This window comes from Rhinolophus sinicus, linkage group LG05 (assembly GCF_036562045.2).
Source record: "Rhinolophus sinicus isolate RSC01 linkage group LG05, ASM3656204v1, whole genome shotgun sequence".
In the NCBI taxonomy this organism is placed as follows: domain Eukaryota; kingdom Metazoa; phylum Chordata; class Mammalia; order Chiroptera; family Rhinolophidae; genus Rhinolophus; species Rhinolophus sinicus.
In genome coordinates, this window is record NC_133755.1 from 168,542,343 (window position 1) to 168,570,270 (window position 27,928).

The 27,928-nt window shown below is 39.8% G+C and overlaps 1 protein-coding gene across 6 annotated transcripts in view; it reads left to right on the forward strand.

Annotated features, from left to right (window-relative positions):
- The window catches only part of SASH1 (SAM and SH3 domain containing 1), a 233,322-nt gene that overhangs the window by 36,446 nt on the left and 168,948 nt on the right, over positions 1-27,928 (forward strand). Inside the window, exon 1 of one of the 6 annotated variants that reach the window (XM_019746921.2) lies at positions 26,022-26,925. The exons of 2 other annotated variants lie outside the window; for them this stretch is intronic. In XM_019746921.2, coding sequence (XP_019602480.2) covers positions 26,806-26,925 — 120 coding nt within the window. In that variant the 5' untranslated portion in view covers positions 26,022-26,805. Of the gene's footprint in view, positions 1-26,021; positions 26,926-27,928 lie in introns of those variants that run through there. 3 more of the 6 variants (XM_074333691.1, XM_019746924.2, XM_019746923.2) reach the window with 3 other exon arrangements.

Sequence of the window (27,928 nt, forward strand, 5' to 3'; positions counted from 1 at the left end):
AATCTCAAATCAATAACCAAATCTTCCACCTTAAGAAGCTAGACAAAGAACAGTGATCTAAACCCAAAGCAATCAGAAGGGATGAAATTTAAAGAGCAGAACAGAAATAAATGAAACAGAATAGAAAAACAATACAGAAAATCAATTAAACTAAAAGTTGGTTCTTTGATAAAAATCAACAAAATTGACACACTTTAAGCTAGCCTGGCCAAGGGAGAGAGAGAGAGAGAGAGAGAGAGAGAGAGAGAGAGAGAGAGAGAGAGAGGACTCAGTTAAAATTAAGAATTAAATAAAGGACATTTCTACTGAACTTATAGAACTGAAGAGCATTATAAAGGAATATTATGAACAATTGTACACCAAAAATTAGATAAATAAAATGACAAATTCCTAGAAAGATACAAGGTACTAAAGAGGATTCAAGAAGAAATAGAAAACATGAATAGACCTGTAACAAGTAAAGATATTAAAATGGTAAATTTAAAATTTTACACAAAGAAAAGCCCAAGACCAGATGGCTTCATTGGGAAATTTTGCAAAAATTCAAAGAAGAATTAATACCTATCCTTCATATACGCTTTCAAAAAATAGAAGAAATAGAAGAGGAAGAACACGTCTCAATTCAATAAGACCAGTATTACCCTGGTGTCAAAACGAGACAGACATTGCAAGAAAAGAAGCCTCAGACCAATATCCCGTACGTTCATATCTTATGTGAATATAGGCACAAAAATCTTCAACAAAATACTAGCAAACTGAATTTAGCAATATATAAAAAGTTTTCTATACCATGATCACATGGGATTTATCTGAGGAATGCAAGGTCGGTTTACCATCCAAAACCAATTAATGTAATATATCATATTAGTAGAATAAAAGACAAAAACTATAATTATCTCAATAGACACAGAAAACTCATTTGACAAAATTCAACACTTTTCCATGATTAAAAAAAAATTCTCAACATTCTAGAACTAGAAGGGACCTTTCTCAACCTGATACAAGGCATCCACAAAATATCTATCATATTTAATGATGAAAGACTAAATGCCTTTTCCCTTCCTCCAGGAAGAAGGATGTCCATTCTTACCACTTCTATTTAACATTTTACTGCAGTTTCCAGCTAGGGTAATTATGGACAAAAATGAAACAAAAGCCATCCACATAGAAAAAGAAAAAGTAAAACTACCTCTATTTGCAGATGACATGATTTTGTACATACAAAAATCGTGTGTGTGTGTCTGTGTGTGTGTGTGTGTACACACAGACATATATCCGTACAATGAAATATTATTTAGCAATAAAAGGAAATGAAGTACTGATTGATACATGCTACAACATGTGTCAAGGGATGACTCTTGAAAACATTTTGCTAAGTGACAGAAGTCGGTCACAAAATACCACATATTGTATGATTCCATTTATATGAAATACCCTCAATGGGCGTATTTGTAGAGACATAAAACAGTTAGTGCTGCTTAGGGCTTGAGGTGAGGCATGTGGGAAAGGAATGGGCATTGATTCGTAATAGGTACCAGCTTTCTTTTCAGAGGCACGAAAATATTCTAAAATTAGGCTGAGGTGATGGTTGTACAACCCTGTGAATGTGCTCAAATACATTAAGTTGCACACTTTCAATGAGTGACTTGTATCTTATGTTAATTATAGCTCAAAAAAAGCTGCTTTGTAAAAAAAGGACGTGGCGTCTTACTGTATTCCTTCCTAAATCTGCCAGTAGTCATACTATCCCTCAAATCTTTTCAATAATTTTATTATAGCTCTTTCAAGACCAAGCTTTAAAAAAAAAATACATCACAGCTTTCTGAAAATAACTCCTATGTCCTATACTAATCAGTTTCTGAATGGACATTTCTTCCAAAGGTAGTTAGCCTTTTAACCCCTGATTGTTTATACTTGGTAGTTGTTCTAGAGTCGTTTTCTCATTGACATTCGGTAGTTGAGGTGTATTTCCTTAATTCCTTTACCCTCATTATCTACTGCTGCGTGGTTCCCGAGGGAAGTCTATGAGTCCATTTATAATCTGGAGCTCACCAAAGCTCATGCTGCATCGGTGGAAGCTTTGACCTTGATCTCTGTTTCAGTCAGGGTCCCGGTGGTAAACAGCAGGCCAACCCAAAGGGTTTGACAAGAGTAGAATGAGCACACTATTTCGTAGAGACATGGGCAGTAATAAAGAACAAACAAAGGAGGTTGAAGGAGCAGACACTAGCAGTAACAGGAGCACTTTGCCACCTCTAAGCCTGAGGGAACTTGGACAAAGTTGTTAAATCGAGAGCCATAACCCTAGAAGTGGGTTCACCTCTACTGAGCCCTAGGCTTAGAGGAATGTAGCAACTGCCAAAACCCTGGTAGGAATAAGGCACAGTTAGGAACAAACATGAATACCCTACCCTACCTCTCTCTCCTTCCACTCTCTTATCCTCCACCGTTGACCCAACCTGAAGGAAGCAGAGAACCAGGGAAGCAGGCCACAGTCCATAGATATCCCAGGGGAAAGATGGCAGAAAAGGCAAAGATGGATCTAGAGGGGCCAATGGAGATGAACCAGCACATGCCCTGACTCACCAGGGTCACTGGCCTCTAAGCCCTAAGGTTCCCACCACTAGCTGGGTCCCAGAAAGCTGCTCCTTGATTGTCAAGGAGCATCAGTCATCACTGCCACACCTTTGTTACTGGTGTTGCTCTGCTTCCAATACTTTGTAGCCTTTTCAAAAGCAGCTGTCTTTTCAACACCTACTAGGTTTCTCCAGGGGGCCTCTGATCTTGCTGAGACAGAAGAGGTGTCCCTTCCCACTGGTATTTACAGCCCTTTGTTTGGTTTACAAAAGTAGTCTCTTCCTTCCATTTTCAGAGCCTCCTCTTCCTAGGAAGACAGACAAGTGCCCTAGAGCTGGCTGGGGGAGGCAGCGGATTTTCTGCCCTAGCCCTCCATTTCCCCTGAGAAGGAAGCTGTAGACCAACCAAATCACCCAGCAGCCCACTCAGAACCACTTCTTCCAGCTGACAATTATGGTGTGTCACAAGCTGAGGCATAAGTCTTTTTACACTCCCACATCCAGGGAAAAATCTTTATTAGCCATTTCATGTCTTCTTTATTTGACACTGGGGAGTAGTGGGAGGGAGTTGCTATAAGAGGAGCCTTAATATTTTGAAAATCAATTATTGTGTTTTGCTAGTAATGTAGTAATGACCTCAGAGGCTACTATCAGGTCAAGTCAGACAATTTGCTCCTACAGATTATATATAGCATGATGCTTGTGCTTTCACATTTCTCTTATCATTATCTTGCAACTGATACATCTTAGCTGTCCTATGTGCATTGGCTTATTTTACACTCAGACCTAAAGGGTCTACACTGTTACCTCCTACAGAGCACCTACCTTTTTCCTAGTCCTATTTTAACAATTTAAAGACTTACTTATCTTACTTTTGAGTTTGGAATTATCCAATCCTTACTGAATTCTGAAGGTTCCATCATGTGTCAAGTTTAAAGGAATAAAAATAGGAAATGTCATCCAAACAAATGTTGGTGCAAAGGTTCTCCAGTTGTGGTTCCTGAACCTACAGCAGCAGCATCACCTGGGAACTTGTTAGAAATGCAAATTCTCAGGTCTAGCCCAAACCTATGGAATACACTCTGGGAGCCATCCAGAAGATTCTGATGCAAGTTAAAGTTTAAGAACCACGGGTCTTAGTATACAAAGGTAGGAGAAGTAATATGTTTAAGCTGGGTCCTCTGCAGTGCCTAAATCATGGACATCACCATTGGAAGTAGCCTTGGAGTTATGATTGCTACCCCTGCCTTGTTGCTTTTGTTTTACTGTCCAAAAAGAAGGCTATCTGAGGCTGGTCTGAGTTCATTCAATGGCGTCATAAGCAGTCAGCCCACTGAATCTCAGAAACCAACTGCACTCAAGGATTGGGAGAACTTTATCCTAGCTACAGGATTTGATCAGTACCTCCAGAGACTCACTTTGTACAATGAGCTCAAGTAGATATGGGCCAGCTGACCGGACCCTGGTATTTTTAAACATATGCGGTGATAGTGCCTCTTAGCTGTCCTTGAGTGCCCCAGAGAGCTGGCCGCTTATCATATCCTCAGCACAGCACTCATAGACAACTGGAGAGGAAGCTGGGAGCCCTGTCCTAAAAAAGCTTACAGTATAACAAGCTGCCAATCCATGAACTAATGATATCCTCCTGGAAGTGGATATTTATGAACAAGGGTCATGGCTGCTCCAATGCTTTATGTACCTCACTGTGTTCTCTGCTCTTCCGCCCTTTGTTGCTCTGAGGCTTCAAAGGATGGTGCATGATCTGTCCTGAGAGTCCAGCTTCCCCGAATGACCTGTCATCTCCCACATGCTGCTAATGGGCTGCTTTGGAATTAGGTTGTTAAAATTTTTGCTCAGCTCTTAGTCAGTGTAATATGACTTCAGTTTATTTTGGTAGAAAGCAAATCATTTGGCTAATAGAATTTTGTTTAATTGGTCACTTGGCTCAGGGTTTGATGACTTTTCCATTAATGTTTATTCAACAAATATATTTTATTTAATTTTCCCTGAAATAACCCAGCTGACTCTAAATATTCAGGATGTGCAGAATACTGAAGAGCCATGATCCCAGAATTTCTATGATAATATAAGAATGGAACATAGTCTGAAGGCTCAGAGACTTAGCTTGGGGATAAGCAAGGTGAACAACCAACCACAGCGTTCTCACTATCTTTTATCTCTTTCTTTGAAATATGTGTGTGTGTGTGTGTGTGTGTGTGTGTGTGTGTGTGTGTAGATATATAGAGAGATAGATATGAATCTTTTTCTCTGGATTCCCAATCTCTATGTCCTTCCATACTTCTTTCTCTAGTTTCTCATGTGTATTTGTGTGTGTACATATGCATACATGTGAGTGTGTATGCGCATTGCACGTTGTATAAGGTAAAATAATGGCATTCTACCACAATAAAAAAACTTATAAAAAAGCAAAAATGTGTAATGATACCTAACAGTATGATATTTCTGAGAACTCACTGTGTAGTGGGCATCAGGCAAAAACAAAACATCCTTTCTTGTATTAATTGTATCAATAGTTCACCAAAAACATGGTAGTTTTTTGAAGTATTTTGTGCTTTTCTGTCTTGCTTTCCAATTTCTCACATATAGAAAACAGAATTATTCTTTTTCAACTTGAGATTCTGTTCCTTTGTGTGGCATCATCAGAAATGGTTTGGTGCTTATAGTTATACATACTTGGAAAAGAGAGAATGTGGAATATTGGATGAAAACTGATGGTTATTATAATCAAAAACCGTAATACAAAATCCTCTTAAGGTGGAGTTGACAAGACTTTCTTGCCTTTTCACTGGCAAAGGCCACACAAATGCTCTGCTGGCCTTGCCCTCGGTGAGTTTCAGAAGGGCTTTTGCCTGTAAATTCATGGAGCCGAAGTTCAAGCAAAGGGCTGGCCCACACTAGCTTATTTACTCTAGGATCAGAAGCAAGACCTCAATTACTCCCAGTTATACTAGTGTTGCATATTTCCCGCCTCCGCCCACCTCCACCCACGAGTTCTGGCCCCAAATTGCTTCTGAGCTGACCCTGCCCACTGGCCAGAACAGGCCCGGCCAAGGATCATTCCTTGGGCCAGCCAGAGCTTATACATCAGGCTGGAATGCTGTCAGAAGAAATGCAATTAGCCTCATGCCATTGGTAGGCTGGGACTCATGATGCTACGAGGAAAAGACTAGTTCCTCTATCCTTGTATTAGAAGGCTTAGAGTATGGAGGGCAATTGTAAATATTGGACAGGTGACCTTTGACCTTTGCCTGCTTGCTGGGTGGGTCAGAGTTCTAAACACACAGGCACTGTATATAAGAATACTGTTTCTTTCTCGGGCAAGGGAAAACAAGAATTGGCCAATTTTGAGTGATTAATATTCCTTCTTCCACTTAAATAGTCGGTCCAGGGGTATTCAGTGAGGTCATACTCTGTTCATGGCACAGAGAAATCTGGCACTGTGTTGTCTCTCAAAGAGTTTGGGATCCAGCAGAGTAAAAATATACATAAACATGATACAAGGAAGTATATGGTAAGAACTTGACCATTGGAATCAGAGAAACCTGAGTGCAAATTACTGCTCTTTTTGATAATTGGTGCTGTAACAATTGGAAATCCGTAAGTGAAAAAAAACAAAAAATGAACCTCAAGCCATCACGCCACATCTTACACAAAGGTGAACTTAGAATAGATAATAAGTCTAAAACTAGAAAATTTTCTAGAGGAAAGCAGAAAATATTTTGTGACTGCTAGGCAAAGATTCCTTAGATAAAACAACAAAATAAGATCCACGAAAGAAAAAAAAAATGGGTACATTGGACTTAATCAAAAGTAAAAATCTCCTTGAAAGACACTAGAAAATGAAAAGACAACCACAGACTGACAGAAAGTATTTGCAAATCTTGTATCTGATAAAGAATGTGTATTCAGACTACATATTCAGATATCTCAAAATTTAATAAGAAGAAAACAGCCCACTTTTTAAAATGGGCAAAAGATGGAACAGAGCACATCCAAGGAACTCAGTATCATTAGTCATTAGAGAAATGCATATGAAAATCAACGAAATACCTCTAAATACCTATTAAAATTACTTAAAAAAATTGGTAATAACGCAAATGAAAATCAAGACGATACATCTAGATACCCATTAGAACTACTTATTAAAAAAAGGTGGGGGTCATTACAACCATGACAAGGCTGTGGAGCAAAGGGAATTCTCACACATTGTTGTCTATGCAGAATGGCACAGCTATTTCAGTAAAACAATTCAGTAATTTCTTATAAATTAAATACACACTCATCTGTGATAAACCAACCCCCCTCTTAGGTCTTTACCCAAGTGAAATGAAAACTGATGTTCACACAACACCTGAATCTTTATAAGTAGTTTTGTTCATAATCCACAGAGACTGGCAAATACCCAAGCATACTTCAATTGGTTAAAGAGTAAACTGCAGTACATCCATACAATGGAATATTACTCAGCAATAAAAAGAGACAAACTACTGCACACAGCCTCGTGAAAGAATCTCAAATGCTTCACGGACTTCAAATGTTAGGTGAAATGATCCAAACTCAAAAGGCTTCATGTTATATGATTCCATTTATATGACGTTTGGGAAAAAGGCAAAACATAAGGACAGAGATCAGATCAGTGTTTTCCAGCCCCTTCGGGAATGAGGGACGGAGTCGACTGCTTTAAGACAGGAGGGAATTCTTGGGGTGATGAAACTGTTCTATGTCATGATTGTGATGGTGGTTACATGATTGTAAAATCCACAGCACTGCCCAGTAAAAAGCATGAAGCTTACTGTGTGTAAATTATATAACTCCATAAATGTGAGTTAGAAGAAAAAGAAGTAGTACTATAGACAGTACTCAGTTGTCAAAAACCATGAAGGTGATATTAAAAGCAAAGCTCTGTTCTAGCACTTAAAGACGAGCAACCTTAGCTTTAGGTCACTAAAGCTAAGAAACTTTGGCAAGAGGCGGCTGGATGGCTCAGTTGCTTAGAGCGCGAGCTCTCGACAACAAGGTTGCCTGTTCAATTCCCACATGGGATGGTGGGCTGGCTGCACCCGCTGCAAGTAAAGATTGAAAATGGCAACTGGACTTTGAACTGAGCTGTGCCCTCCACAACTAGATTGAAAGACAATGACTTGACTTGGAGCTGCTGATGGGCCCTGGAGAAACACACTGGTCCCCAATATTCCCCAATTGGGGGAAAAAAAAAAAAACTTAGGCAAGTTTCTTAACTTTTATAAATACCAATTACCTCACCTTTAAAATGAGAAAATATAGTAGTAGCACAGCATAAAAAATATGTTCTGAGAGTGAAATGACAGAACGCATGAGATAAAATTAGCTGGTTTATTGACCATTTACTCTGCACCAGGCTTTGGACGTGCCTTTATATTTATTATCTAAGTCGATTCTAGAAACCTTAGGAGATAGATTCTATTTTTAATGCACTGAGAACAGTGCCTGGCATGTAGGAAGTACTCCATAAGTGTTGACTGTTATTATTATTCTTTATTGGGACTCTTTCTGTTCAGGCTCTGTGCCAGGCACTAGGAATAACCAGGGGGAAAACATGGCGTTCCTGCCCTCAGGCAGCTCACAGTCTAATAAAAGCGACACCGAGGCAAATGAACAATTACAGCGCAGTGTGAGAAGTGCTAGGACAGCGGGGTCTGCAGGATACTTCTCTGGTGACATGAGAGAGGAGGAGACTCTTACTGGGGGAGAGGGTGGTATTGTCACAAACCTTCCCAGGGAAGGTGGCATCTGATCAGGTCTGGAAGGACAGGTAAAAGTGTCAGCAGACAGAGATCCAGTAAGGTGTGCAGTGATTGAGGAAAGAGAGGCACTCCAAATGATACCCAGAAAAAAACCCACACTCTTGTCCCCTCATCCCCCCCAAAAAATGTCTTTGGGAATTAGTGGCAGAGAAAGGAGACACCCATTGCACCAGACCTCAAAATTGGGCTTAGATATTACAGAAACAGAAACTACATTAGCAGAGTTTGGGAAGATGGATGGGCGCTCTTGTAAGCTGACATGACATCCTGATTCTGACATACTATCTTAGGGTCCAGATCTTTGAGAAAAGATTTTATATTCTCCTCTACACCCTTTCCAGTGTCGTAGATTCACCTTGAGAAAAACTCCTCTTCAGCTCAAATGTAAAACCTCTTGGCTGCAGTTTTTCTTCATGCTTACTTGTGAATACATCCAGAGGATGGTTCAGAAATAACTTCAAGCTGTTAATTTTTCTACCATTTGAGGTATAACGCGTATTTTTCAATGCTCTGTGCCTCTTGGGGCATGGTATTTAAACACAACTCACATTCTTCTGGGTTCAAAATACCACTACAAAACGGTTCAAAAGATGCCTGGCGAAGAAGGGGACTTGAGGTTGGAAGTAGAGGGAGAGAGTTGAGTGAAGTGACTCTGTATAAACACATAAACCTGTGTTGAGACTTTTTGCCCTTCTACTGTCCCTGCAACCGCTCCACAGGTGGGACAAGCTCACTGACATTTGTAGAGCAGATGGGATGTCATTTTAATGTGTCCAATTGACCAGGGCCTTGGGGTCTGTGCGTATGCGGCAGCAGGCCTGGTTTAGGGTGGGCAATGGAATCAGACAGTGCTACCTGCTCCTTCTGGCAGAGAAGTGAGAGCTGTAATTGTGTCACCTGACTAGAACACGCTGTGTTACCTCTTAATCAAAGGCCTTATTTTGCTGGTTTTATTTCCCTTAACTTGCCAATCCTTTCCTCCCCTTTGCACAGCTCTGAATTTTGGACAAATGAACAAGGCAACCTTGTTCCTCTGAAAATTACCTTGAGCGTAAGCTGTGTTTTCCTGTCTAGATTTTCATAAGCAACTCAGGTTGCATTAAATTTATACCAGAAATGGTCCAAAGAGGAAGTGGAAGGGGCTACAAAGGAGCTGAAGCAGTCTGTGGAGACTACCAGGTATTCTAATCAGAGTACAAACAACATGGAGTTGGAAGACCTGTCCCTGAACAGTCATAATTTTTGTAATTCTCATTTTATAAGCCATCTGGTGAGTCGATGCAGCCCCACTTCCTGTAGTGAACACATGTAACGCCAAGACTACAACCACACACTTCCTCCCTCAGTATCCATGAGGACCCTGCACACTAATTAGAATACTTTTATTTATACAATCCAAAACAGAACTCACTTTCTTGATCGGTTTAGGAAGGGTCTTTTAAACTGTACGGGGTTCCCTTCGCTCATTCAGCTTCTTGGAAGAAAATAAATCCCAATTATTAATCAGATCCTAGTAGATCAGACTGGAAAACAATTTATATGGTAATGAGGAGTTTACTGGGCCTGCTGCGAGCATTATTTTGTGCCTGAGTTAGGGGTTATTTCTAAGACATTCATGGTCATTTCACTCTAATGAATGGCATACGTTTTCATTTTAGCCCTCAAACAAATTTGGGAATTTGATTTCCTTTTGTTTTCCTTCTCTTTTCTCTACCCAACATCATTACTGGGTCCTTAGCTCAAGAGGAGAAGCAAGAAGCAGTGGCTGGATTTAGAATATCTTACTTTCTTTTAAGCCCCAAGTCTACTAATGAAAAATAGCATGTATAATTTTTTTAAAAATCAGTTAATGATCCGCAAACATTCAAGGGATTAGATGGGTTTCTATTTATCATTAGTATTAAACAGAATTGAAATGAAAATCTTAATAACCACTATTATCATTGATTCAGTGCTCCCTTTATGCCAGGTAGGTATTGTATTAAGTGCTTTTCCACATAATAATAATAATAATAATAAAAGTAGTTAATCTATTTCTATTGATCATTTATTATGTGCCACTCAGAGGGTCAAGTTCTTTGCAAACTCTCTCATGTATTCCTCTCATCGACACTATGTCACAGACACGATCGTTAACCCCATGTTATAATTAAAGAAAGTGAGGTTTAGAGAATATTTGCTGAAAGTTGAACTTGGTACATCTGCAGCCAAGGTCTACATGCTCTGCCACAACCTTAATGCTTTGATGACTCCTTCAGTGGACAGTTTTGGTTTCTTTTCCTGATGCAAGCCACCCATGGATTGATCAGTTTTACATAAATTTAAACTGTTTTTAAGTTTAAAGGATGTTCTTCCCTTGGTTGTAGGGGCTTTCTTGGCCTGTCAAAGTCTCAGACGTAAGACTAGCCTGCCACACCCCTGGCCATTTCTGCCTTCCCCAACCCTTGTGCTGCCACCCAGTAGACTCTTCCCCCTCACAACTCTGAGGATACAGTAATCCTTTTGTTCAGTGATTTCCTGGCACACCAGTGTTTTCAAACCAGTATCAAAACAGCCTTAACATGCCTTCTCCCTAACTGGATGTTAAACTTCCCTCATTTTCCCAACTTATTTACTTAAAATGCAGTGTTATTGGAGTCGGAGCACCATGTTTACTGTTGAACATCAAGCTTTACTCTTATCTAGGTTTTTCCAGTTGCCAGCAGCTTCCACAGTTTTCCCTCTGTTTCTCCCATTTTTAGATGGGTGAGGCTGAGTGGAAACCCACCAGAGACCCAGGCGGAGGCACTGTGGGGCAGAGCGGCCTCTTTATTTTCTATTCATTGAATACGAAGGAAGCTGCTCTGTAGCTGTTTTCAGTCTAGACAGGATATGATGATAATAGCACAAATAAAAAAGTTCATGTATTCCAGCCAGGGACAAAGTAAGTGGGTACAGGGCATCGATATATGTCATGCTGTTATTAGCATCGAGCAGTACACGGCCCACTTCCAGGCTTGGTGCCCAGATTAAGTGCCTTGCCCAGAATGCACCCAAGACTAGAAGAAAGCTCTCAGGAAATGCTGGGGACTGTGCATTTGGACTCTCGATTTTTTCCTCTTGTAGGCATTGAAACTTAGACATTTTATTTTATAGACCAAGGGAGTGAGTGGCATTTGGCACCACTGGTTTATGAAATGTTTTGCGGGTGTTCCTTTATGGGTTATAAATATTTCTAGAAGAAACCAGCCACCATATGCTGGACTGATTTAAGTAGTATTTATTATTGCTTTTCTGAGGTGCCCAAGCTCTGGTGCAGTTGGGGATTATAGAATGATGGGCAGAGGTGTGTATCTTGAGTATATGTATGCGTAAGATCAAAGTGAGTCTCTTTATGTCATATTAACCACTGAAATAGAACCCCCAAGATGGCTGGGCTTAAAAATGCTGCCATCTGTGCCTTGAATATAATAGTAATCAGACATGGCACCGGGCTGACTGAACTCCCTTCTGAATCAGCTGGAAGGGAAAGGAATCAGGAAAAAGAGCCAACAGCACAGTGCAACTTCAGAAATAGTATATCTTAGTGGAAAAGCTTGAGATGAATAGTAAAGAAGGCAGACTCTGTAGCCAAGAAAAATCAAGAGTGAAATTGTTTGTGTTGCTGACCAAAGACTAAATACTTCTCTTGGATGCAGACGAGCAATTCCAATGGTCTCCAAGGAACCCGGGCCTGCATAAGCCAATGATAAAATTTGGTCCAATAAAGAGCTCTTGTTAATCTGTGACACCATGTTGATCATCAAACCTGCAAAACCAGGAAAGTTAAACACTATGGGTAGATCAAAAGATCCTGAATATTTGTTATTATTAAGGAGGTTTGAGGAAATATTGAGAAAACCTTTTCTAAATGTGACTCCCAACAGCTCCTGCTTGCTTTTATTGGATGCCGGACCCCTTCAGGTTCCGTTCCTTAAAAATTTGCCATAGTGCATTCCTGTTCCTTTTTGGAAATGCTGCAATATGTAAACATTTCGCAGCACATTCCACTGCTTAACAATGAGGCATTCAAGAATTATCATAAGTAATGTAAAAGGTTATGCTTTCTGAGACTGGGGTTTTGAGAAGAACTCTTTCTTTGTCTCTCAGCTTCAGGAACTCAGTCCTTCCAATTCTTGTAATTATTTACGTAGAGAATCTAGGTCTTTGAGTGCTTACTGAGAAGTCCTGCCTATGCCTCACGCCGGAGACCTTGTGGTCTAAGGCACTAGTAGCAAGGGCTTCAGTCTCTACTACTCTCATTCATTGACTGACTCATTCATTCATTCATTCATTCATCAGATTCAGAGCACTTCTGTGTCTGGCTGGCATTGAATTTGGCTCCATGGGGGCTTAAATCACGAGATGGAAATGTAGCAGACATATTTTTGAAGGTGATGAATAGGTAGCATTACAAAATGTATAATATATAGGGTAGTGTCTATACACAATAAACAATAAATGTTATCTATTAACATTGTTTATCATTAAACAACATAGTAATAACAGAAAATTTTTCAATGATAATTTAATTCAAAATCCCACCATCCTAATGTATCACGTTTTCATTTTCCACTCGTTTCTTTATTTGTTCAAAAAATACTTACTGCACTCCTGCTATATTGCAAACAGTGGCATAGCGGGCTTGCAAGTTATCTTATCTATGTGTATATGCACTCCTAATTTCTCAGAGTTAGGTTTCTCATACAGAGGATATTTTCCCATACTGTTACATGTTCTTTATATTACCATTTTAATCAGTAACTATTATTTTATCAATATCAGCATTTATTTGACCATTTTCTTATAGGAAGCATCTTTCCAAATTTTCCATGTTATAAAAAATGCCATAATAAGCCTCCGAGCACAGAGCTCTTTATTTCTTCCCAATAACTTTTTAGGATAAATTCCTGGGAATCTAAATACTAGGTCAGAGGATATAAACATTTTTATGGATTTTGATGCATCATGCCAAATTTCTGAATCTTGTAGCAATTTACAATTATAATTTTCTTTACGTCAGTCATATTCCATTGCCACCTCTGTGAAGATACTGCTTGATTTCTAGTTGGAGAATTGAGGAACACTCTAGTCTCATCAAGAATGCCTACATGAGCCATTTCTTATATGGGTTATCTTCCAGATGGCTGAGCCCATCCATTGCATAAATAACTTCCACTAAGTAGGAAAGGCAATCTCTTGCTTTCTAGACTTTTAGCACCTCCTTACTTCCTTATCCCATATTCCCTAAGCCAATTCCTACACCTAAACACCCACTTTCAGCGTTACAGAATGTGACAAATGAAAGAGACCTCAATTGTCTCTTAATACTCTCTTCATTTTAGGGTCCATGACCTCGAGAGCCAGGGAGATTGTGAATTACTCCAGATCCCAGAGTTGGTGGAGAGATTGGGACAAGGTCTGCATAAAGCTGATTGGCACTGCTGCTAGAAAGTATCAAGGGGGTTCCCATACATACTTATATTGGAAAGAAAACAAATCAGCATGGCCTTTGTGGAGGTATGATGTTCACATTAGTAAAGTGTTCCAAATTGTATTCCTCCCTAATGTGTCCATGGCTTTTCACGTGCACTCTGTTACTGCAAACTGTGAAATTACCTGCTCAGCCCAGGGACAGTCAGTGGTACGTGGTGCGTTTCAAAAGTAAATGATGGTTACCATCTTAGAAGAGGAATTATGAAGCATCAAAATACGAAGGATGAGCTCTTCCAGAGCATTAAGACGAACCTTCTTAGCTTACAGCAGACAAGGTACAGCATGACTGACCACCCACCTACCTTGAGCTTTGGGTCCAGCCACTCTTTTTCTAGCATTTCATTAGACAGAGAGCTTTAAGTTCCTCCAATACATAGTATTATTTTATGTCTTCGTGCCTTTGCTCCTGTTGTTCTCATAGCCTGAAGCGAGCTTAGCCCCCATGTGGCTGGCTAATTTCGACTCTTCCTTCAAGACTTATTAGCTCAGACAAAGCCTCTTGGAGGAAGTTTCCCATGATGCTTCTGGGCTGCAATGACTGTGCAGCCTCTCTCTGCATAAAGGACCTGTGCATTCTTTCATCACACTGAGAATATTTGTGTATGTCATTAGACTAGGCTCTTCAAGATCTGGATCTCTGACTTATTTTCATATTTTCGCTGCTTAGTACTGACTAGACATTTAGTAAATATTTATTGAACCAAAGTATCTGATATGTATGAATAAGGATTCTGTGAAAACTATAAAATCCATTGAAGGTGGTCTGGGTATGTGACTAGAATGTAATTCTTACTTAGAGTGATTAAATATGATCCACTTTGTTATATTATTGGGAAGGAAAAATTTGTTAACAGGGAAGGGGTAGTCATTTGGCCTCTCTACAAGAGAGGCCTTGAAACAATAATTTTTCAAATATGTGAATTATTATCAGATTCATCATCTCCTCTGGGATCTTCTTCTAGTAGTACCCTGTCTTAAATTTTCAATCTCTCGTTCTCTACTAGTTCTTTTCTGCTTATGTAATAAATTTCGTCAGCTCTTTCACATCTTTAAAAACCCTTCTTCAAACCTTGTGATTCCCCTCTGACTGTCATCTTTTTCATTCATTTTTCTCCATCATTCTTCACTCCCCTGCAATTTAGCTTTTGTTTCTTCTTCTGCCACTGAAATTGCACTGGCTCAGTGACCCCCCAAAATGAATATTCTGTTGACTTTTCCATAATGTTGGATACTGCTAAATCACTTCTGTAATTCTTGCCTTATTGGACATTATGCCATCATGACTATTCTCCTACCTTTGGGACCATTCTCACTCAGACATTGTGTCATTGCCCTGTGTTTTTCTCTTGAATGCTCATGTTTCTCAAGTCCTGTCTTTCCCAGGTTTCTATTCTTACTACACCAATAGATTTTAATCCTTACTATCTATCATAAACATCTATGGCTCTTTCAAAAATAAAGAAACCTGAGAAAAGGGAAGTCTTGAGCACTGTTGGTAGGAATGTAAATTGGTATAGGCATTGTGGAAAACAGTATGGAGATTCCTCAAAAACTTAAAAATAGAACTACCGTATGATCCAGCAATGCCATTTTTGGGTATATATCTAAAGGAAGTGAAAGCAGGATCTCAAAGAGATATCTACACTACCATGTTCATTGCAGTATTATTCACAATAGCCAAGACATGAAAATAACCTAAGTGTGTGTGTATATATATATATATATATGGTGTGATCAAAAGATACAGTGAATGTTTACATAAAAAAATGTATTACAGTAAAATACACATTGCCATTAATCCTCCTCAAAATATTCCCCCTTGCTTCAAACACCCTTATTCCATCGTTCTTGCCACTTTCTGAAGCAGTTCTGGAAGTCCTCTTTCCTCAGTGTCTTTACTTCATCCTCCATCATGACAACGCTCTGTGTCACACATCACTTCTGGTATGGCCATTTCTGTCAAATAGAAACATTACGGTGTGCCTTCATCCACCTTATTCACTGGATCTGGCACCATGCAACTTCTGGCTCTTACCCAAATTCAAAATGACCATGAAAGGAAAAGGTTTTGAATCGATGCAGGACATTGATGCAACCATGACAGCACAACTAAAGACACTCACGAAAGAGGGCTTCCAGAATTGCTTCGGGTAGTGGCAAGAATGACCGGATAAGTGTGTTTGAAGTGAGGGGGAGTATAAGGGGGATTAATGGCAATGTGTCTTTTACTGTGATACATTTTTTTATTTAAACATTCACTGTATTTTGTGATGACACCTCATATATATGTGTGTGTATATATATAATATATATGAATATTATTCAGTCATGAGAAAGAAGGAAATACTGTCATTTGAGACAACATGGATAGACCTTGAGGGCATTATGCTAAGTGAAATAAGCCAAACAGAGAAAGACAAATACTATATGACATCACTTATATGTGGAATCTAAAACAAACTCATACCATGTTTCCCCGAAAATAAGACCGGGTCTTATATTAATTTTTGCTCCAAAAGACGCATTAGGGCTTATGTTCAGGGGATGTCATCCTGAAAAATCATGCTAGGACTTATTTTCTGGTTAGGTCTTATTTTCGGGAAACATGGTAGAAACAGAGAGTAGAATGGTGGTTATCAAGGGTTGGGGGTGGGGGAAGCAGGAGATGTTGGTCAAAGGATAAAACTTCTCGTTATTAGATGAATGAGTTCTGGGGATCTAATGTACAGCATGGTGACTGTTGTTAACAATACTGTATTATACCTTGAAAGTTGCTAAGAGAGTAGGTCTTAAATGTTCTCTCGACAAAAAAAGAAATTGTAATGATGTGATGTGACTGAGGTGTTAGCTAATGCTAGGGTGGCAGTCATTTTGCAATATATCAAATCCACACGTTGTACATCTTAAACTTACACAATGTTGTATATCAATTACATCTTAATAAAGCTGGGGTGGGGGAAGCAGAAGTATTTCAGGAAAAACGAATATTTGAACAAAACAGAAGCAGAAAATAGGAAATACAGAGAATGTGGGGAAAAGCATATAAGGACCTCCCAGAATAACTCTACATTGGATCATGACAGAAAAATCAAGCTAGAAAAGCAGTGTGGGATCAAGCAGGAACTGACATGTATGTGCTCAAGTTCCCCCATTATTAATCTTTGTGACCACTTGCCTAGATTAATAGCATGACTCTTAAAAATTGTCTTGTCTCAAATTTCACCCTCTTCTAGGCTCCATGTTGCCCTTAGTTATAAAATGAAGCTAAATTGGACACTTTAACACTTCCCTGCTTTCAACTTTCAGGGATTCCACATTGCTTGTATCACACCATAGCTGGTAAGACATCATCAAAGTTTATCACACACCTGTATTTCTGTTCTGCTTCCTTGATTGGAAGAGAAAAGGATGGAGTTACAGCAAAGCACGGCACTGAAAGGGGCATACATAATAACATCCCGTTCTTAGCTTGGCATATAGGGCCATCCACCCATGTTATTGCTTCCTACCTCTAATATCCTGTGCTACCCTCCATGGGAGAACTTTACACTCTTGTTTAAATCCTCCAGGCTTTTCCTTCTGCCTTGAATGCTTTCTCCTGTACTTTCTTAACTGGCTGGTGAATTGCACGGTCTTTAAACCCTTACTATCACAGGAATCACCTCCTTTGTGAACTCTTCTCATTCTCCACCGGGTTGACCATTCTCTCCTCCGAGCACCTCTTTGTTGTGTCCGTATAACTACTAATTCCTTTTTCAGCTCTTTTACTATATTAATAGATGAGATGCTCTTGTAAAGCACTTTGTCTTTTGTCAATACCTAATGTGATGTCAGACCTAATTGGCACTCAGTATTTGTTGCACGGTGAGGAAATGAATGATGCATACCACCGAACCTCTCTATTTTGAACCAGTAGGAAAAAGACTAGTCAAAATTATGGAATATTCTCAGAGTACAAAAAGTACTATAAATGGAGTAGCATATTTAAAAGAATTATATGCGGAATGTTTTATGACACTTTTAACCAGCTTTAAAAGATTATTTTTTTATGTTTGTTGAATGGCTGCCCAATTGTCTTCTTTAAGTTTTATCCTCTTAATTTAGTTAGTAAACTTCTTTTTTTTTTTTTTTCCTCTCTCTCTCTCTCTCTCTCTCTCTCATAGTGCAAAAGCAAATCTGGCCCAGCCTGGAATGGATCATGACAAATTGTGATTAGTTGGTCTATATCAAAGTACATTTATTTATGGATTTACCAGTAAATGATTGATTTGTCTGTTTGCTGTCATTTCGCTTTAGCCTCTTAATTTTGCCTTTTAGTAATTATTACAGAAGGAAAGAAAATGTTCTTTCTTTTTTTTTTTTCTTCCTTTTTTTTTTTTTTGATCACTAAAGAGTAGCTCTTTGGGGGAGAATTCTTACCATCTATGCTACTGTTGAAGAATTCTTCAGCATAAGAAGATTTGTATTTTTCATCCTTTTTCTTTCATGTGTGTTCTATTTAGACCAGGAAATGGATATTTCAGCCTAGAAGACTTAGGCCAGATGTTAGTCCACTGGCTGAAAGATGGATTTCCTGCCCTAATAGGTGACCTCTGAAAGCAAAATAGGCTTTTTCTTAATGGAAAGACTGTCCAAATGACCTCATTTCTAGAACAAGAGTCCTTTGTTAAGTGTCTCTTTGCTATTGAAATCAACATCATCTGATTTTTGAGAACATTCATTAGATAAAGAGTAGCTAGCACCTAGTTGTCTCATTTATAAGGCATAGGAAAAAATTATGACTAGACAATCCATTTTTTATTCTTTTAAAAATATTTGTGTTCATTGAGAGGGAAATGGTGCAGAAAATCTGGTGTCTGCTTACCCCTATTAATATTTCTTTTAGATTTCAAATCTCATTCAGGTCAGTACTAACCATAGGATCATGTTATATGTGTCTCCCTAAACAGGGAATTGTTTCACTAAGCTTGACGCAAGGCACTATTTAAAGAAGTAGCCATGACCCCAATGTCCTGTCACTCAAACTTCTAGCTCCATATGTGAAAAGCTCATTGAGACATTCCCATGGTGCCACTTCTTTTGATGAGTTCTTCACCCAGTTCATTTATTTATATCTTCATTTATATAAGGCAGCACAGAAAAACTGAGATAACTGAGCCTTTGTGTGTGTGTGTGTGTGTGTGTGTGTGTGTGTGTGTGTGCACCCCTGCCTCTGTGGGTGTCACAGGAAATGCAATTTGAAAGAAAGTACCCAAGAGAGGAAAATGACCTTGAATGACTGGGAGGAGACTGTAACACTTACTATACATGGAAAGGAGGGGAGTCAGATTGCGTGAGAAGGATGATATATGTTTCTGAGATTCTAAAATGATAAGAATTGTATAGCTAAAGGGAAAGCTGAGTTGGTTTCTTTGTGTGTGTGTGTGTGGGTTTTTTTTCAGGAAGAGGAATAAGAGTGTCTCTTTTTAATAGCTGGCAGACACAAATTTTACTAGTATAAAATTCTTGCTCCTTGTGATCCAAAATGTTGGCTCCTCCATGAAAGACAGACAGAATAAAGCAGAGCCATATACAGAGTTCACATCGCATTGGGCAGTGCACGTAAGACTCATGGTTCTTCCTCAAGGAATTTATATAGTAAATACCAGCTTCTAAAAAAAATGAGTAGTAAACAGGATATCACACTTTCCTTTGATAATGAATCAATATGTACCTTTCCCAGAATGTGATACTCAGCTCAATGCCCCTCTTTTCCAAATAGTTATATGCGAATGCCATTAATCATAAATTATATTTGTGTTGTTGTTCAACAAAAGTATTCTGGATAATACGTCAATTCTAGATAAGATTGTAATAATCTTTTGTGGTTACCAGGATTTATGTAAGAGAGACTTTTTTGTTGTATGTACATAATATTATGGCATCTCCAAAAAGCAGAGCAACAGTTTTAACTGCAGGTTTTAAATTTAATGGAAAAAATTATTTTTCACAAGTATGTTTAAGCAATAGAAACAGCCAAGTTGGCATTCTCACAATTTAAAGTTTATAAAATAGACCAGATTGATGAAGCTTTTTGGTTGGTGGATGATCCCTCCCAGCTCTACTTTTAAGCCTTTCCTTGCATAATTTGGGAACATTTAACATAATCTCTGGTCTCTTATTAACACATTCCTTTTTTTTTTTTTCCTCACACTCTCTTAAGCTAAGAGATAAATAGCAGGGAGTAATACTGATTCCCAATAACTTTCCCTCTCCACGCTTCCTGTTTTCCCTTCCAGTGTCAAGTTGCTCTCACAAAAGCTCACAGCTCTCCACAGGAGACACTGCTCTCATCTTAATTCAGAAGTTATTTTGTGGAGAGTTGAAGTCTTTTGGTTCGTTGCCTTAAACAATGTGAATTCAATGTTGGCCGTCCACCCAGAATTTTTTGTTTCTTGTCTATAATATATTACTGAATAGTTCAGAATCCTCATATTTCAGAATTACAAGTGGCTTTAGAAATTATCTAGTCTGACCCTACAATGTAAAATCGCTCTCGCAGTGGTGTTTTGCCCAATGGAATAATTCCCAGGCAGAACCTTGGTGTTTACATAGCACTGACACAGAGGCAAACCTAACTGGCTAGGCTAGTAGCATCGCTTATCAGAGTGGAAGAAGAGATTTCAGAGGAAATTATTTATAGCCTTGCATCCTCATTTTGTTTATTTACTTCTCTCGCCAGCTTGTTCTGGCTGTCTTCACTTTAATTTCTCTTTAGTTTTTCCTTAGCTCTTTTCTAATCTCTCTTACCAAATACTCCTTGATGAAGAGCCTTTTAAGAAGTAATGCCTTAGCATGGGCTTGGCTCACTTTTAGGGTATTTGTGAAAAAATTTCTTTGGGATTATCAAGGGAAAACATGTTTTTGCATTTCGTTCTCTCCTGGAAGTTAGTTCCCTGAGGAATGCCGGGGGTTGGGATGCCAGAGAGGGTTGCTGATGGTTGGTAAAATTACATAAATTGATTTATTTTCATTGCTCAATGTCAGAAGGCAGTATGGTAAAAAGTAAATTGGACTGTTTATAATCTTTTAGATTGAATCTCTGCTGAATCTCACATTTTCTATGCAGAAAATATAGAAAATGTGTTGTCTTTAAAAAATAACAAGTATTTAAACGAAGCTTTGTTCCCAAAACATATGCTATTGTTATGGATAATACATTTTAATTCCAATAAAGTCATTCATGTGCCTCTTAAAATGGGGATATGGTCTGAGAAATGCACTCTTAGGTGATTTTGTTGTTGGTGAACGTCATACAGTGCACTTACACAAACCTAGATGGTAGAGCCTACTATGATCTAGGCTCTAAGATACAGCCTATTGCTCCTGGGCTACAGCCTGTACAGCATGTTACTGTACAAAATGAACCTAATACAAGCACGAAAAAATGATACAATCAAGAGACATGGTAAACAGGAAACATATGAGGCTGCTGCTACAATAACGAAGCATACTGTTGATAGCCAACTTTTTTTTATCAGTAGAAAGAGTACACTCTAAAATAATGACAAAAAGTATAATAAATACATAAACCAGTCCCATAGTCATTTATTATCATTATCAAGTATTATGTACTGCACATGTATTATACTTTTATAGGACTGTCACCAAAGTGAGTTTGTTTCGGTCAGCATCACCACAAACAAAAACATGTGAGTAGCATTACACAATGACATTACGATGTCACTAGGAGATAGGAGATAGGAATTCTTCAGCTCCATTATAATCTTCTAGGATCAAGGTCAAATATGTGGTCCATTGTTGACTGAAACATAGTCATGAGGCACATGACTATATTTACTGTCTACCCTTTAAAACCAAATGTCTCTGGACATCTGATTTGGGAATCTCCATTATTTTATCTCATGACAGTTCCTTTTACCAATTAATTTTTAAAAGCAATGCACTGGAATAGTTTTTCAATATATTATATTTTAAAACTTCACATTTCCTTGGCAATGTGTTACTCCTCCTTATTTTGATATTCCTACAGTTCCAAGTGGCTCTCAGATTTGATCAAACACCGAAATTACCGGAGGGGCTTGTTAAAATACAGATCACTGGTCCCACCCCTAGAGTGTCTGACTCTGTAGGCTTTGGGGGTGGGGGTGAGAAATTTGCATTTTTAACAATTTCCTAGGAGTTGCTAATGCTTCTGTTTTTGAGTGCATGCACACTTTGAGAAGCACTAATCTAGATAAAATATTGTAAAACATGGTGGTTGTATAGACTAAGGCCGTGGCAGTGGAGATGGAGAGAAGTGAATGGATTTAACATATATTTAGGAAGTAGAATCAGCAGGGCTAATCCTTGGTCTAGATGGGAGTGATGGTGAGGGAAGGGACTGAATTAGGCAGGTAGGTTGAACAAATAGATGCATATAACAGAGTACTACTGAAATGGAAATGAGCAGGTTGGGAGGGTTGGGTCATAGTGAGAAGTGATAAATACTATTTAAAGTTTAAAATAATTTTAAAATGTTAAAGACAGGGTGGCCCAGTGGCTCAGGTGGTTAGAGCTCCATGCTCCTAACTCTGAAGGCTGCTTGTTCGATTCCCACATGGGCCAGTGGGCTCTCAACCACAAGGTTGCCAGTTCAATTCCTCGAGTCCCGCAAGGGATTGTGGGCTCCACCCACTACAACTAAGATTGAACAAGGCTCCTTGAGCTGAGCTGCTGCTGAGCTCTTGGATGGCTCAGTTGGTTGGAGCATGTCCTCTCAACTACAAGGTTGCCGGTTTCGACTCCCGCAAGGGATGGTGGGCTGCGCCCCCTACAACTAGCAATAGCAACTGAACCTGGAGCTGAGCTGCGCCCTCCACAACTAAGACTGAAAGGACAACAACTTGAAGCTGAATGGCACCCTCCACAACTAAGATTTAATGGACAACAACTTGACTTGGAAAAAAGTCCTGGAAGTACACAATGTTCCCCAATAATGTCCTGTTCCCCTTCCCCAATAAAATCTTAAAAAAAAAAAAGTTAAAGACAGTGCCTGACATGGAATAGATTTTCAATAAATAATAGATGTTGATATTTCTATTATTATTGCCATTACTATCAAAACTGAATAGTCCTAATGACCCCCCTGTCTCCCGCCCCTCCCCCCCAGGGAAACCTTCTAAATTCATTACTCAGCAACCTCATTCTAGAGCTAGGAACTACTCCTTGGTATAATACAAGAGATTCAGGTATGAATAAGGAAATTTTGTAGATATCACCTCATGGTATGAGTGGATAGGGGTAGGAAGAGCAAAGAGAGGGAAAGGGGGTTAAGGTTTTAACTCATGGAGGATTATCTAATTCATAGAGAATTATCACCTTCATTATCACAGACAAGATCACAATAACCACATTAGATAGGTGAAATCATCCCATTTTACAGGTGAGATAAATGACTTGCCCAATAAATAACTTGCTCTTCCATTCAAGACTTACAGAAACTTGCAAATTCAGCTCTGTCCTGAACCCATTATCTTTGTGTTTCCTACCACCAAACTCTACCTTTACTGTCAAGCAGTCGACTGGTTACCTTTTTTATGTCGGAATGGTGACCTAAACAGGTTGCAGGCAACACCCTGCAACTTCTAGTCTACTGGCTTTTAACCTTTTGTAATCTTGACTCATAGTAACATCCACTTTTTACAAAGCAAGCCAGTATTTACTTTATATGTACCAGTATATATGTATATACATGTATATATATATACATATTTGTAGCACACATATCTGTGCAACAATATGACTGTGACTTTCAAGAACTAACACATATTGAGATAGGTGCATTATCAATATTTACTCTCAGTGAATACAGTCTGATAGTTTTTATTCATCACAAAAAGTATCAGGACCCACATAATTGGTATCTCAATCACCTTTAAGGTCTCTCTACTAGATTTCTGGGAAATCCTCTTTTAGATCCCTTTCTTTTCTTGAAATCCACCTAGCAACATCATAACATGCCAATGAGCTGGACGAGAGAGAGCCTGATGGAAACGGAAAGGAGAGAGCAGGATTCCCCTGTACTTTCTGTATAGACATCTTCAATGGAGCATCTACGTGTGCCTACCTTCCAGAGCTGTGAGAGCATCCAATACATAGCAATATAGATGAAAGCCCTTTTAAAAGTAATCAAGTTGTCTTTGATTTTGCTCCATGTAGCTGTATTCACTTGGACTGATAATTCAAGTTCTCTGGAGTCCATTTCTTCATCTTAAAAATAAGCGATTTGAGCCAGATCACCTCCAAGGACCTTTCCCACCCTATTATAATAAGCTCTTTTTGTACATGGTACCTATGGGTCTCTGAAATAGTATGATGATGATTGTGATATTGATGATTATTCTTTCATAGTTTGTTAACAAGCCCCTGAACGAATTTTGGGGAAAAAAGATTGGCATCAACTAAAGGAAAAAAGACTGAAATTTGGGAGAAGTAATCACTCATTTTGATTGGTTGCATCATGAAGTTGATGAGTAAAAATATTCAGCTTCATTTTTTAAACAGTCAATGAAATTATTCATGTTCTAGAAGTAGAAAAGTGACTACTCAAAATTTCATATTAATGTGCAGACAGAAAAATTATTGTTATCAACACCCCCCTCCAAATATTACATACCTCATTTCTCTATTCATTTATTAGGGAGCACTAGGAAAAGGAGCTTAATTATCTGGGGTAGATTGATTTCACTAAGTGCCAAAATGCTGGCTAAAGTCTAATTATATCAATATGCGTATGTGTATTTTTGTGTAAAGGTATCTTTAGATGATCATAAATATATCACCTCGCAGAAGGTGGGTGGCAATTAGTGTGGTCTTGCCTCACCTAGAAGGGAGAAACTGCCGTACAGGAAAGGTTAAGTGCTTTGCCCCTGGGTCATCTGATGAGTTAAGAGAGAGACTCATGATTGGTGCTGGAGAGTCAGCCCTCCCCTTAACTCAGCACTTACCCTGTTTGCTTGACTCTTTGCTCAGTCACTTGTCAGAAATTAATGTAGAGAACAAGCTGCCCACTGGTAAAAGCAGCACAGTTCTTTATATTTTCTTGAATTTAATAAAGTACCACATGGGTAATACTGTACCTTAAATATACCAGTAAAATCAACTCTAAGAGGTTTTTACCTTTTTCCATCATTTACTTATTTTCATGTCTTTATAGACATAATAATAATAATAATAATAACAATACTAATAACTTATTTGGATTCTGAGCATCTTAGAGCACCCATCTGGCCTAATTCTGGCATCATCCCAAGAAAGCACCAGGCCTGGTCATGCTGATTTAGTGTCCACTGCTCTTTCTACTTCAACACAGTACCTCCTTATTATCAAGGAAAACTTTTTTCATTTCAAAACTATTGTCATTGAGGATTATGGTTATAAATGTAATTACTTTTAAAAAAAGTTTTTAAATTTTTAACTTTTCCAGGGGGGCTATTCTTCCATTTGCATTGATGGTTATCCCAGTAATTAATGCTTTAGTAAGGGGATTTCAAGGACATTGTCTTATCCCCTTCCTTTTATGTGAGCTCAGAAGAAAAACCACCACGAGACCCCTCTAAAACAAGCAAGGCTCTGCCTGGGGCACCTCCCCTGAGGTTTTTCTATCACTCAGCCCTTCAACATAAGGGCCAGTTTCTGGTGGGTTCTTAACTGTTTCACAAAGTGATCAATCACCAAATCAATGTCACCTGTATTGTCACCTCCCAGGGAACATTCACTGAGTGGTTTTTAAAAAATCACAGAAGGGGAAATACCACTACAGGGCTATTTCCCTCATAAAATAAATCTGTCATGGATTTTGTTCTTGGAAAACCACACACAGGGCCCTAAGTGTGGATTGGCTAAATGGCTACAGCTGTCACATTTAGTTTTGAAAAGGGCCCTTCCTTATGTCCTTGCTGTAAAGGAACCATTAAAACCCTTAGTGGACTTCCCTTAATTACTTGTAACCCCTACGTAGCAGTGCGGGCGCCCAGGAACCAAAATGTCCCCACTCATAATGAAAACGATACAAACAACGGCTCGTGCCCAAGCTTTCACACTTGTTTTTCAACCCAGTCTTGGCTGACAGAGGCAGCGTTGTAATTCCTTAGGTCGCTTGACTGCCCGAGGGGCGAGGTGTGGATTGTAACGACACTACTTGTGAACTCTTTTGGCAAGGAGTAGCTTAAAGATGAACTTCTTCGGGTTTGTGTGGTCAAAATGTTTCGGTGACTAGCGTGATTGGAAACTTGTGCTGGCGGGAGACTGCAGCGCCGCTGCTCTTTCAACAGGCGATTTGTTCTCCTGTCTGTGGCTCATTTCCATGCAAAGAGCCCGACATCAGAGCACCTTTTGTTGCTAAACGCTTTCTTTAGCTTCGAGGGGAGAGTCATGTGGAGCTGGAAGAGCTCATTTTGAAGAGAGGGGTCCCGGGAAATTCCTCCCAGGTTCAGAGGCACCGCGCTCACTCCTGCGGGGCCCTGCTCAGACTTGCTGGCAGAAATGAGTCGCGTGCCTTCGTGAGTTGGTCCCCGTCACAGGAAGAAACGCCTTTGCAGCGGGTTTAATTGCTTCTTCGCTGCCATAAATCCCCGCCGTAAAACTCAGTGGTGCGAACTTTGCCTTCGGCTACCCTGTGGTCCTGCGGAGCCGGGGTGGGAAAGTTTCTAAAGTTGTCAGTCGCGCAGCCCGCGGCCACCTACAGCCGAGGTGCGGGCGCCTGGCGAGGGGCCTCCGTGGGGTCGCCGGGGCCGCTGGGGGATGCGGCGCGGGGGCGCGGCTCGGTGACGCGGCGGGCGGGGACCCGGCGCTGGGGGCTGGCCGTCCGCTGGTGCGGGGCGAGGGTGCCCCAGGGACCGGGACGTGCGGCCAGCGTGCGGGACGCGGTCATGGAGGACGCGGGAGCAGCCGGCCCGGGACCAGAGCCCCAGCCCGCGCCGGAGCCCGAGACTGGCGCCAGCATGTCGGAGGCGTTCTCCCGGCTCTGGACCGATGTGATGGGCATTCTGGTGAGTTACCTGCAGCCAGGGAGGCGCGTGTAGGGGCGGCCGCGGGCCCGCGGAGCGGGGCAGCCCCTCTGCGATCCCGGGCTCCCTTCGCGCGCGCCGACATGGCACGCCCGCTCCCCGGAGTCGTCCCTCGTCTGGCTCCAGTTCTTAGGGGGTTAAATACACAAGGTATAGGATTTCAATCCCTAATTAAAAAATAACTAGCCACAGATCACATCAAAGATTTTTTTCTTTTTTTTTAAACAATCGGGTGATAGTCTATAGTTTAATCTGGGACACCTGCTGGGAAGTTGGTGTGGAAAAGGCTGGAAAGAGTCCTTCAAAGAGTAAATGTAAATAGTATTTGTCTGATGTTCTTTCACTGCTGGAGTTGGGAAGAGGCTGAGGTTAACTGATGTGTATCTCTTCACCATGTGTTGTCTGACCATGGGAGAAAACAACCACGTCCTTACTCAGAACCACCAAAAAGTTTACTTAGCTTGTTTGCAGTTTTCAACTTGTAGAATTACAGGATGTTTGTTGTTATATGTTTGGGACTGAAAACAATGGGGCTGACTTTGCTAAATCTGTCCTGTCATGTATTTTGAAATGTCCAGTAATGTTTTCAAACCGCCCATGGGTTTGGCATAATTTCTGAAAAATAGTTCTTCTGCACGGAGGATGAAGCTTTAACTTGCTCAGGGTTCGCTGCCTGGGGGGTATTAGTAGATTAGCTTCGGTGGAGCAGTCGGTAGGCAGGTAACCTGGAATCAGCTGTGTGGGTGTAATTAGTCAGACGTCTTAATTCACACGTAAAATGTAAATTTCAGTTTAAAGATTTGGAATTGGCAGTTGTGTGGATTATCGGAAAAGGCTCTAGGTTTACTTTGGATCTTTTATTTTTCAAATGCAAGGGATAGTTTTTAGAAAGAAACTGCTCTCTGGACAGGAACAGTGAACCCTTTTGAGTACTGTGTTTAAGCTCTTGGCCTTTGGAGTGACTTAACTGGGTCAAATCCCAACC